Genomic DNA, 13,499 nt, shown 5'->3' with positions numbered 1-13,499 from the left:
ATGAGTTACTAAGTATGAAGGACGAAACTGGTAATTGGAATTAGATGCAATAGTCTATAGTGCGATAATAGGCACAAAAGATCTGAAGCCTGTATCGAAATGAACGGCCACCATTTTCAAAAATATGTTTAAATATCCATATTATGATTATTTTTCAATTTAACTTCATTCTCTATATTGTACGCCAAAGTGCTGTAGACAGTATAATATACGCTGCATAATGAATACGTTAGCATGGATAACTCAGTTTGTGAGTAAAAACACTTATTTTTAACACTGTTCTGTATTTTGATTAAACAAAACCTAATGAAAATTATCAAATTCAAAATCGCGATATTTCCTAGTTTACGTAAATGGATGAACGACTTTTCTTCCCTCCTATACCTAATAAAGTGATTTGTTTGTATTTTACTCCAGTACCATCGAACTCCAGTCGTGGAAGGAGGTAGCAAACTGTGTTTCCGGGTCTCAATCATTAATCCAAAGGTATAGCCAGGTTAATATTAAAAATGTCAGTAAAAATAAAATGATGTCCCTGTACTTTAAGCCAGTGATCGGCAGTAGCAGTGCTCTGTGACGTCATCTCTTCGAGCAATAGCGCTCTGCATCGGCATGCAGAACTATGAGTGAGCGAAGAAGGGTTGATAAGCTTCAATTGAAAGCTACAGTGATACTCAGTACATCTGATTTCGTGCATTTGGTAATTCGTGGTAATATTTATAGCACTGTAAATTAATTTAAAAAACGAGCAGATGTTTTGATTGTTTTAAATTCGATTATTTATTGAGAGTTGAATTTCTATGAACACAAAATGAAATAACAGAATGAACTATAAAGTAGAATGGAATATAATATTTAACAGGTTGTCTTTTAATTGTTGTAGTACCTGCCGATAAATGAAAGTCCCTAACATTTTGAAGTACCTCACAATAAATTAAACTCTTCTCCTTTGTCATATCCTCGTACTCCACAAATAAGAATACATATTCTCTATTCTCATATTAATAAAAATGATACAGAGGTTAACGTTCTTTCACTAATACACTCCTGTATCTCCTCCATGACCTACTCGTTTAAATATGCGGACAAATTACCATGTCTAATTAAATCAGGACTGAAACGAATTTTCCCGAATTACCAATTACATAAATCGGTACTGAACTGCACTAGCCTGTCTCTATGCGATTGCTGTGCTCATCTTCAGTTGCTCATCTGGACTGAACTTGCTCCGACGTCACAACTGCATAATTTGCCGAATACTGTTATAGTGAGTAGAATTAAATTATTTATCTTTGTCTTTTTCGTTGAACTTTCTTTTCACTTCTAAGCAGTACATGCAACGTCAATTTCAATGGTACTATTTTTTTTAACGAAATTTGTAACTTTCTTCGGAAAAGACAAAACAGAGCACAAGTAATTTATGTTATAAATAACATAAAATAGTAGTACAGAAATAAGTTGAATGAGATTTTAGATCAGCCATTTTCAACCATTTTCACACAGTAGTGCGCTGTAAAATGATCTGCTGGTGTGCCGTGATAAAATGAAAACAGTAAAGGTTGTCGTAGCAAAAATTGGAAAATGAAAGTGAAAAAATTAGTACAAAAAAGTGAGTTCAAATGAGTCAACTTTAAGCGAAAGCGGCACAAGTCAATATTCAGTAAACACAGTGTATAGTCCGGATCACTTACTTATTTACTGGCTTTTAAGGAACCCGGAGGTTCATTGTCGCCCTCACATAAGCTCGCCATTGGTCCCTATCCTGAGCAAGATTAATCCAGTCTCTATCATCATATCCCACCTCCCTCAAATCCATTTTAATATTATCCTCCCATCTACGTCTCGGCCTCCCTAAAGGTCTTTTTCCCTCCGGCCTCCCAACTAACACTCTATATGCATTTCTGGATTCGCCCATACGTGCTACATGCCCTGCCCATCTCAAACGTCTGGATTTAATGTTCCTAATTATGTCAGGTGAAGAATACAATGCGTGCAGCTCTGTGTTGTGTAACTTTCTCCATTCTCCTGTAACTTCATCCCTCTTAGCCCCAAATATCTTCCTAAGCACCTTATTCTCAAAGATCCTTAACCTATGTTCCTCTCTCAAAGTGAGAGTCCAAGTTTCACAACCATACAGAACAACCGGTAATATAACTGTTTTATAAATTCTAACTTTCAGATTTTTCGACAGCAGACTGGATGATAAAAGTTTCTCAACCGAATAATAACAGGCATTTCCCATATTTATTCTGTGCTTAATTTCCTCCCGAGTATCATTTATATTTGTTACTGTTGCTACCAGATATTTGAACTTCTCCACCTCTTCAAAAGATAAATTTCCAATTTTTATATTTCCATTTCGTACAATATTCTCGTCACGAGACATAATCATACACTTCGTCTTTTCGGGATTTACTTCCAAACCTATCTCTTTACTTGCTTCCAGTAAAATTCCAGTGTTTTCCCTAATCGCTTGTGGATTTTCTCCTAACATATTCACGTCATCCGCATAGACAAGCAGCTGATGTAACCCGTTCAATTCCAAACCCTCTCTGGTATAGTCCGGATCAGCTTACTTATTACCCCAAGGGTGAAACCTAACCATTTTCCCCCCATTACTACATATGCTAGTGGATTATGGTGATTTTCTAGTTTGAAGGTTGAATTTTCTTTTGCCAACTTCGTTTTGAATTTCAATACTGAGAAATACCACAACTGGTAGTGATTTTCTAACTCTTATATTGGCAGCAGGAACAGCTGTTGTCGATAGTGGAAATTCTGAAAATTCAAATTGTTCTAGATTTCTGAGCCGATTACTGGAAGCTAGTGAAATTCGAACATACTAATAATTAATTAATATTAGTATTGTATTAATACATAACAATACATTTTATGCGTTGCGTTGTGGTTACAATTCAAGATTATAGTCAGATGATTGCAAATAAATATAAAATATGGTTTGATACATGCACTTGGGTGATCGATAGAAAATGCGGACGAAGACAGCAATTACGATAAAGGTTGGTAATATTGTGATACTAATAATATTATGATAGTTCTTTTTGAGAATTTTTTTACAATTTTACTGAGCGAGAGGAAGCTTGGTTTTTTGCGTCAACGTATTAAGGAAATGTTCGTGGACAAGTTTCTGCACAAAACCGATTCTTCTCTCGCTCAGTAAAATTGTAAAAACATTCTCAAAAAGCACTATCATAATATTATTAGTATCACAATATTACCAACCTTTACCCTATAACTAGAATAGCAATATTATTAGGAGTAAGTGAGTATTCTTAAGCATACATTTCAAAGGGCATTCGGTTTTCGGAGTTTGTACTAATCATTTCACGTGATCAAACAAAATACTGTCCACACCTGTGGAGTAACGGTTAGTGCGTCTGGCAGCAAAACCAGGTGGCCCGGGTTCGAATCCCGGTTGGAGCAAGTTACCTGGTTGAGATTTTTTTCCGGGGTTTTCCCTCAACCCAATATGAGCAAATGCTGGGTAATTATCGGTGCTGGACCCCGGACTCATTTCACCGGCATTATCACCTTCATCCCATTCAGACGCTAAATAACCTGAGATGTTGATACAGCGTCGTAAAATAACCCACTAAAAAAAAGCAAAATACATTTTTAGGTTAGGTCTCGTGAATCGTAAACTGTTTAGCCAAAGCAATGAATTTCATGTTGTCAAAAAAATTATATTTCAATATTAGATCATTTTAATCTACTAATTTCCAACAATGTGCGAGAGATCCAGGAGAAATATATAGGCTACTCTTTCACAAATTATTGAACCATTTAGAAAACACCTCTCAACATAACGATGAGATGTAGGAAATAAGTTAATGATCAAGACATAGTTATTGTTAATAGTATATTATTGTTATTATTATTATTGTACATGACATTGTGGTAATATCTGGTATTAGTTGGCAACACTGAAGAGACGGCCAAATTAGCCTTTTAGGAACTGCTCTTACGTGATCCTCACTTTATAGGTGTGCGAGCGGCAGAGAAGAGAATGGTGACGCGGAGCCAGGGTTGCCAGATCAGTTAAGTTAAAATATCGTACAAACCTTAAATTGAATTTGAATTTGAGGGAGCACTACGACCTTATTAGATCTATTACGCTGACTCTAAAGCTAGTAGCATTCCCAAACCCACACCGGCAGACCACACTAAGGTTTGCTGCGTACCCAGGTTCCTAGCAGGCAACCACACTCGGCTTTAGGCCAGTTCCCTGCACGCGTCGCCAGTCGTTGTTCGTGGATTGCTATGGAATGATGACTGGACAATTTTGACGGAATAATGTAAATGTCTAATGTAGAGAAACAGGAGAACCCCGAAAAGATCCCCATCTGCAATCTTTTCCGGCAGAAGTGTCACTATACAGCAACCTTTAAAAATATCATATTTCACTCGTTTTTATAAAAAAATACTCTTAGTTAGGAATCACTGGTTTAGATTATATGAGTGTGCCGCGGAATTTTAAATTACAACTTTAATGTGCCACATGTTGGAAAAAGGTTGAAGAACGCTGTTTTAGATTTTCATGACGAAAGCGTTATGAGAGATAATTTTGTTCTCAGCCTGCCTTGAGATTTACTCTCTCCGAAACTTCGAAACTAATATACTTACTATAGTTTCCTTCAACAAGGCCGCATCACAAAGACCTGAAGGGTTGACTATTCTGTTGGATCCGTTTTGCCTATTTGATTTGTTTCGGATAGGAGGGCTAAGCAGTTCCAAAATATCGGAGACAGTAATCTATAGACACGGTTGATAATTCCAAATTATTTTTTGCAGATCCTCAGTTCTTGACTTAATCTATAATTTAGACTATGTTTTACTTTATGTAACAGACAAATATAAGTAACTAACCTCAATATATTCCTCATAAAGTTGGGAGTTTTTCATTGGCGTGGAGTCATAAAATTGATGAAGATAACTCTTCACTCCGAAGTAGATGGGACAGCTACTTCCTTGAATTCCACCACAACCTGGAGCATTGTCATCTTCACCATCTTCAGATTGCTGCATTTGTTTTGATTCTTCTTGCTGTTTCTGCTGCTGCTGCTGTTGGCTTAACTGTTTATCTTTTTGCTGCTCCTTCGGATCTTCATTTTCTGGTTGTTCATAGTCTTGTTCCTGTTTTAATTGAATATCTCGCTTTTCAAGTTTCGATTGTTGCTGCTGATTTAATTCACTTTGCTTTTGAAAATTCTCCTTATGATTCTTCAGTTCGTGTTGGACCTTTCGAATCGTCTGATGTTCTTGCTGTTGATCGATTTTCATTTCTTGTTTTACATGTTGTTCCTGTTCTGTTTTCGTTCGTTTCTCTTGTTTTCGGGGATCATTATTTTTGTCTTCATCCTTACGTTTATGGATCATTTGCTGCTGATTTTTACGAGCAGGAAGCTTTTCTTCAAATTGCTGCTGTTGTGTCTTTTGCTGTTCCTGGTTCTGTACTTGCTCTTTCTGATTGAGTTGTTTTTGTTTTAGATGATTATCTAATTCGTTCCTAGATGCTTCTGACTTCTCTTGTTCTTGTGAGTGTTTCTCTTCTTGAAGCTGGCACTTCTGCACTGGCTGCTTCTGTGTTTGTTGCTTCTGTTGTGTTTGCGGTTTGTGTTCATTTTTAATTTTCTGTATTTGTTGATCTTGTTTCTCTTGAGTAGACTTATTCTGTTGTAGCGCTTTTTGTATTTGGTTTTGTTCTCGTATGTGAACTTGTTGAGTCTGTTTTTCTTCCTGTTTTTCAGACTGCTGTTTATTTTGTATTTCTTTATGTTCTTGTTGCTTTTGTTTTGCTGGTTGTTTAAATGTACGGTAACTTTTCTGTGCTGATTTTTCTTGCGAAGAGTGGATTTTACTTTCTAGTTGTTTCATCTGGTCTTTCATCACGTCTTCAGTAGATATAGACGACCCACTTCTTGACTTGTTGCATTCCTGATTTGATTTAGAGTTTGTAATACTAGATCTCTGTGCTTTTTCTTCACATTTTACTCTTTTAATAATCGTACCTTTAAAAACAGTATCCCTTGCTTTATCATTAGAATGGTTCAGATTTGTATTATGAGTAGCCCTTATTTTATTTTTGTCATCAACTTTTTTTTCTGATAGAGAGTCAGTATGTTTTGATGAGCCTCCTTCCTTACTTTCTTTTCTTATTTCCTGAGATTTACTAGACTCATTGCCACAGTCTTTTATTCCAATATCCTTCTTATTTTTAAATTCATATTCTGTCGCAGATGATTTTAAGACTTTCACAGGTTTATGATTTAAGCCTTGGTCTGTGCTACAACAATTCAATTCTTCTTTCTGGTCTTTATTTTCACATTTCTCTTCAGATACTATATTTTTCTCTTTGAATTCTTTTGCATCTTTTAATTTTATCACTTTATTTTCAGATTCATTTTTCGTAGACTCTTTAGTAAAGGATGATTTCACATGACTCTTATCACCAACTTCATCATTTCCAATGGTCGGTTTTATTGTTTTGTTCGAAGGATGCACTTTTTGTGCTCTATTATTTCTATCCTCTGTATCAGTTATGTTTGTTACGTCGCATCCCTCTACAACTGATGGCTCTCCTTGTATCGTTGCTGTCTCTGTTGGCCTCTCTTTACTTTGAGTTTCCAATTCGGAACTGACTTCAGTGTCCTTTCTTTCACCTTCTTCGACGTCACTTTTTGTGTTAGAAATAATTGGGCTTTCTTTTTTTGTTTCAACATCGAACACTTCAGTATGCTTCTCTTCATCATTCCTGTTCATATCAGGAGATAGTTCAATTTGTTTTACCTGGTCAAGCCTTTCGTCATTTGTTTTGTTTACGCTTACATTACTGTCATGTTTATCTTGACTTGCTTGTTTTATTCTTATGATTGTCCCTTCAGATACTTGCGGTCTGTTGGACAATGCATTATTTTCCTTGTCGTCTGCCCCTTCTTTCACTGTTAGCGAAACACTTGATGCACCATTCGTAGGTTCTTTGTTTAATATTTTAATTTCGTGTCCATTCTTCGGAAGTTCAGAGAAGATTTCATTGCCAGTGTTTAACTCCTCTTTTTCAACAGAGGTTTTTTGATTTTGTAACGCACCGGTTTCTGCATTCTCATCTCTAGGAAAAATTTCAGTTGATGAACTCTCACATTTCTGCTTATCTTCAATAACAGAATTTCGACTGTCATTTTCATTTACTTTAGATATATTGGTTCTCACTTCATCTCTTCTAATCGTTATTGTCGCTTTGTCTTCCTTACTGTCATGTTCATGAACACTTGTTTCTGTCGCTTCGGTTTCTTTGTCTTTGTTATTATTAACTCCTCCACTAGTCTGTTCTAGAATGTTCTTCTTTGTATGTTCCTCTTCAGATTTCCGACATTTTTCGAATTCCTGTTCTTGTTCTTGTTTCATTTGATAGTTACTGCTTGCAATACTTCCTTGTTCACTTTTATCAGGTGTATCTCCTTCAATTTTCTTCGAAGCCTCATTTGATACTTCACTCTCCTTCCCTTCGTCTACATTCACAGTTTTTTCCTTATAATCTTTTTTACTATCATGAGTTTCTTTTTTCCTTTCATTCCTGGCATGCAATTCTTCTTTATTTTGAACAACCTCGGTTCCTCCTGCCGCATTCTTCACCAGAACGTCATCTTTATTCTCTTCCGTTTCACTACATCCAATTGTCACAACACGGTCTTCGTCTGTAGGCTTATTTTGTTCTTTTGTTCCTTCTCCATCACTGCCAGTCACCTTATTCATCTCAAGTTCACTTTCTTGACTATTTTCAGAATATGATTCTTCTCTTTTATTGATAGAATTTTCTTCTCCATTGACGTCATCATACTTTCTCTCTTGTTCATTGCACTTCTTGTCCTCTTCCATCCTCCTGTTCAACTAATCTTTATGTTTTGTTCTTCATAAGAAGGTGAAGTTGTAGATTTACCATGGGAGTTTCCTTTCTTCTATACATTCTGCAACAAAACAAAATCAGCATTCATGTTCAATATTGTAGATTAAGAGACAGTTCTCTCCTTATGTATCGATATTTGTGGTTACAACTATGTTCAAAACAATTTTCAAAATGTATAATCGTTATCAGTAGTTTACATCAATTACTGAACATAAATAGGCTACAGATACTACTTTTAAGTTAATTATAGCAGCAGCAGCGGCGGCGGCAGCAGTAGCAGTAGAAATAAAAATAGCAGTAGGTTTAGTAATTTATTTTAGGACGTACAGAAGTACAAATTTTACTCTATGTCGAAATTCAACGTGGGCAGAATTAACCGACAAATTTTGACTGAACGCCTCTTTTGTAGACAGATTTCTTTTGTATGCCACATATCTACGTCAATAAACTTAAAAGCTTTACTTCCCTCCAGGAGAAAGCCATGTTATGGATTTTATCACCCATTAAAATACATCGGGTCTGATACCGCGAACCTCGGGTTAAACAGTTGACACTAGCCACGGAGAACAACGCCACAGTTACTATGGTAACTCGTTTCTTTTAATCTTCTCTTCCATAAAATATTTTCCCTACATTTTCTTGTTGTACAGTGTGACGGTATGTAATTTCCACAATTCGTCTTTGAGACGTGTGAAAATTCGAGATTTTGGTTTCAGGACGTCACCTCACTCAATTTAGTATGCTTCTGAAGTATTTAGAATATACAAGTTGATTCAAAGGAGTTTACAACTTTGAAAGGTTACGAAAACTTATTGAAGAGACTTACATAATTGATTTTAATATAATTTGATAGCAGGACCCATCAAGTTTACACATAACACGTAAACATTCAATATTGTTCAATGTGACTGCCATTGGTCATAAGGCAAACATCTCACCTGAAGTCAAATTCTTCTTAAACTTGACACACAATATCCGGCCTCCGTAGTGAAAGTTACTTATAATTTGATTCATGTTTTTATTTTACAAACAATCACTACTAAATTTCAGATAAGTTAGTGTTTTTTTAGTTTCTTGCATGTAATATATTTATAATTAAAATTCAAAAGAGGTACATTCTGAGACTGAAAATCACGGTAAGGGAATGGCATATATGTTAGGGAAAAATAATGAAGGCCTTAATATTCCTCCTGAGGATATAGTAACAGTATGTCGCTCGTGTGAAAACTCGGTTAGATTACTGCTAAAAATACCATGGTCTGTCTCCAAAGGGATCCTAGGTAAGTCAGGTGAAGCAATTAATTCTTTTCCCCCAGTTACAAGACCATGCCTTATGGTATAACGAATACCCTGAAAACCACATTTTGAGAACAGTACATCTGAGAATAAGTAATTTATACGTGAAAATAAAATATCACAACATAGCAAAACCATACAGCATTGCTCTGCACAAGGAGATAAGACAGAGAGCATCTCTCTAATTCAGTTTTATTTATGAATCAATAGGCGAGTATTGAACAAATCTGTGTAATTTTATATGTAAGTTAGATATAGTTACAATATTTTGACAGTCATGCAGAAAGTCGGCTTAATTATGAAGTCGTTGCATTTCCTTTTTTATTGAAATATTTATAATTAAGTAAAGTGCGAACATTATGCAAGACGTTAACGTTCTCACCAGATTATTAAAATATTTCAGGAAGCCCATTGAATATGGCTCTATTATATGGATTGGATGAATTTTATGTGAATACGAATAATTCACAAAAATGACGAGGATTAATGACTGATAGTTTCAGCATAAGAACTTTAATTATTATTTGTTGTTTACAAAGATGAAGATTATTGACTGAGTTTCAGCATCTTTAATTATTTGTTGTTCATAAAGATGAGGATTATTGACTGACAGTTTCAGTATAACATTTTTAGTTATTTCTTGTTCATAAAGATGGAGATTATTGACTGAGTTTCAGCATTTTTAGTTATTTCTTGTTCATAACGATGAAGATTATTGACTGAGTTTCAGCATCTTTAATTATTTGTTGTTCATAAAGATGAGGATTATTGACTGACAGTTTCAGTATAACATTTTTAGTTATTTCTTGTTCATAAAGATGAAGATTATCAACTGATAGTTTAGCATAACTTCTTTAATTATTTGTTATTCACAAAGATGAAGTTATTAACTGACAGTTTCAGCATTATATACTGTTATACTACATGAATGCAGGTGATTACATTTTATTATTTTAATTTGCTTTTCAAACTTGTTACTTTTAACTCACATTTGCTTGCTTTATGATTTATATAGGTAGTAATAAATTCTCGTGTGTTTTACGATTGCATTCTATCAGCATTACTTTTTATCTGTAATCGCCATGTTTTTGGCCTCAAGATGGCGGCAAGCAACAGCTTCAATTTGAGTTTCATCATTTCTTCTGCGCATCTGGCTGTGTGGAGACTTGGACCAGTCCTCCACATTTGTACAAGTTTACAAGATGTGAAAATATCTTCGGAGGACAAAATGATGAAAAAAGGATATTTTATTCAAAAGGAGGACAAAGGGTATAATTGCACAGTATTCTCATGTAAGAACACTATTTTATAAAATTAAAGTGTTACTCGGTGCATATTATTGCTTACATATGCCTATTGTTCATCTAATAATGCTGTAAAACTTTATTAGTTCTCAATGTAAACGAAAACAATAATACTAAATATTGTCTTGGTTAGGCCTATGAGCATTACATGTGATAAATTTAGTTTATGGACAAAATTACCAACGGAAATGAAGAAAGCCACTTTCTTGAATTCTCAACCCAAAAATACAAAAGATATTACTTTTTCCGTAAAAGACAAGAAATAACACTCTGCTATGCTATAAAGTCAATAGTCATATATTTTTAAAATGCCACACATTTTGTTATACAGGGACATCACTTTACTTTTACCAACATTTTTAACAATAACCTGGCTATACTCGGAAACACTGTTACTCCCCTTCCATTACAGGAGTTTGGTGTTACTAGTGCAATATGTAAAAAAATCATTTAGTAGCTTAGGAGGGGAGACAAGTAGTGTATCCATTTATGTTACAGAGAAATACGGTATTACGATTTTCAATTTGATCATTACTTTTACGGTATTTTATCAAAACACAGTATAGTAGTAACAATTTCTTTTCACACACTCAACTCTTCAGGCGGTTGTATTCATTATGTAATGTCTACTTTATTCAGCATATTACCGATGTTAGCATACAATGTACTTACTTACTGGCTTTTAAGGAACCCGGAGGTTCATTGCCGCCCTCACATAAGCCCGCCATTGATCCCTATCCTGAGCAAGATTAATCCAGTCTCTACCATCATATCCCACCTCCCTCAAATCCATTTTAATATTATTCTCCCATCTACGTCTCGGCCTCCCCAAAGGTCTTTTTCCCGCCGGCCTCCCAACTAACACTCTATATGCATTTCTGGATTCGCCCATACGTGCTACATGCCCTGCCCATCTCAAACGTCTGGATTTAACGTTCCTAATTATGTCAGGTGAAGAATACAATGCGTGCAGCTCTGCGTTGTGTAACTTTCTCCATTCTCCTGTAACTTCATCCCTCTTAGCCCCAAATATTTTCCTAAGAACCTTATTCTCAAAAACCCTTAATCTATGTTCCTCTCTCAAAGTGAGAGTCCAAGTTTCACAACCATACAGAACAACCGGTAATATAACTGTTTTATAAATTCTAACTTTCAGATATTTTGACAGCAGACTAGATGACAAAAGCTTCTCAACCGAATAATAACACGCATTTCCCATATTTATTCTGCATTTAATTTCCTCCCGAGTGTCATTTATATTTGTTACTGTTGCTCCAAGATATTTGAATTTTTCCACCTCTTCGAAGGATAAATCTCCAATTTAGCATACAATATAGAAAGTGCATTTCAATTGAGGGGATCAGAAGCAAAGGGATGTAAGTACACTTAAGTTACTTTCGAGAAAATGGGGTTGAAATTATTTAAGCTTTCGTAAAATCATTGAAATTTTTAATTTAAATTTTAATGTGTGATGTGATTAAAAAATAATATCCCTTTGTCACTAAAATTCTAGATGCTTTAGCTTACCCTGGATGTATCTAACTCATGTTATTAGAAATGCCACTTGAATTCCTTTGCTTCTAACTTCCTCAAATCATAATAAATTAATCTTAATTTTTAAACAAGTTGTTGAAAATGGTTGCCGTTCATTATAATGCAAGCTTCAAATTTTTATGCATATTATTATTAAAACATTTTGAAGCATATTCTTTGAAATAGACAAATTAATAGGATTTTCATTTCAGAAGCATAATAAGCGATAAGTGGTGTAATTGATAAACTCAAAACCTTCTTTTTGGCGGTACTGGCATTTCGTGGTAACGCACTGCTCACGTGCATAACTGTATTGTTGCCGAGAAAGTATTTTTACGCTGTAAGCCTATTTGTGTTCATGTATACTCCGAAGCAAATGGTTTTCTGTGTTCTGTATAGTTAGGGACCTATTTAGTTCAGTGGTAAGTTCTATTTCATTCAATCTGTAATTATGACATGAAAATTTTGTAATCATATTTATTAGAGTCGGTTTTAAAAAATCTCCAAGATCCTTCAGAAGCAAAACCAGGTTTTGCCACTGCACATGGCTATTTGTTTGTTGTCATTTTAAAAGTGAGTTAAGCAAATCATTTATTTATATTCACAAAACAAAACTAAACTTTAAAAAATTGTTTACAAAGAAATAATAATGAGAATGTATGAAGTATATTCCAAGATGCTTAAATAGGCAATGTACAAAGGAAACAACTCACTATCAAGTTAATACTAAACCGTCAACGACGGGTACGATATTTAGTTTGTTATAGGTACATCTTTAAAATTGTAAATTCATAATCGTCATTCTAATGAATATTTTGCGGTATAAAATATGTTTCATATATTTGTGTATGCTTAATTCGATTGACGTGTGTGTGTGTTTTTTTCATTTTTAATTGATCCCCGGCTAGGTCGTGATAGAATTTGAGTGGACAAAGTATACGTTGCAGAGGGGTTTTCTCGGAGTACTTCCGTTCCCCTCTATCATTCCATCAACACTCTCCAATTCATCTACACTTCCCCCCTTTCATCATCATCATCATCTCCGATTCTTTCCTAGATTTCGGGCTTGTCTGTGGGCCGCTACTGAACTTGGACCTCGTGGTTAAGTGGCCATTAGTTTCTGGTGGAAGTGCTATGTACCATGGGCTCTTATGGGACTTCATGGAGTCGGGGTTGAAGGACCGCGGTGATACCTACATGGAAAGATAATAATAATAATAATAATAATAATAATAATAATAATAATAATAATAATAATGGTTTATTTTAACTGGCAGAGTTAAGGCCATTCGGCCTTCTCTTCCACTCAACCAGTATGATAAAAAATTACTACAGTGCTATGAATATAACATAATTAATACAATACAATACAATTCAAAGCAATACAATACTACAAATACAAGACAATATAATACATAATTAATATAATACAATGAAAATTCTTT

General features: G+C 34.8%; 1 protein-coding gene across 6 annotated transcripts in view; it reads right to left on the bottom strand.

Annotated features, from left to right (window-relative positions):
* Positions 1-13,499, bottom strand: part of LOC138710481 (golgin subfamily A member 6-like protein 22) — a 187,050-nt gene that overhangs the window by 18,155 nt on the left and 155,396 nt on the right. For all 6 annotated transcript variants that reach the window (XM_069841406.1, XM_069841405.1, XM_069841408.1 and 3 more), the window contains one exon: positions 4,888-7,982. In XM_069841406.1, coding sequence (XP_069697507.1) covers positions 4,888-7,893 — 3,006 coding nt within the window. In that variant the 5' untranslated portion in view covers positions 7,894-7,982. The remainder of the gene's footprint in view (positions 1-4,887; positions 7,983-13,499) is intronic.

The sequence above is a fragment of the Periplaneta americana genome, chromosome 12 (assembly GCF_040183065.1).
Source record: "Periplaneta americana isolate PAMFEO1 chromosome 12, P.americana_PAMFEO1_priV1, whole genome shotgun sequence".
Lineage (NCBI taxonomy): Eukaryota > Metazoa > Arthropoda > Insecta > Blattodea > Blattidae > Periplaneta > Periplaneta americana.
The sequence above is the reverse complement of the archived record's forward strand: the minus strand, read 5'-3'. Positions and strand labels throughout refer to the sequence as shown.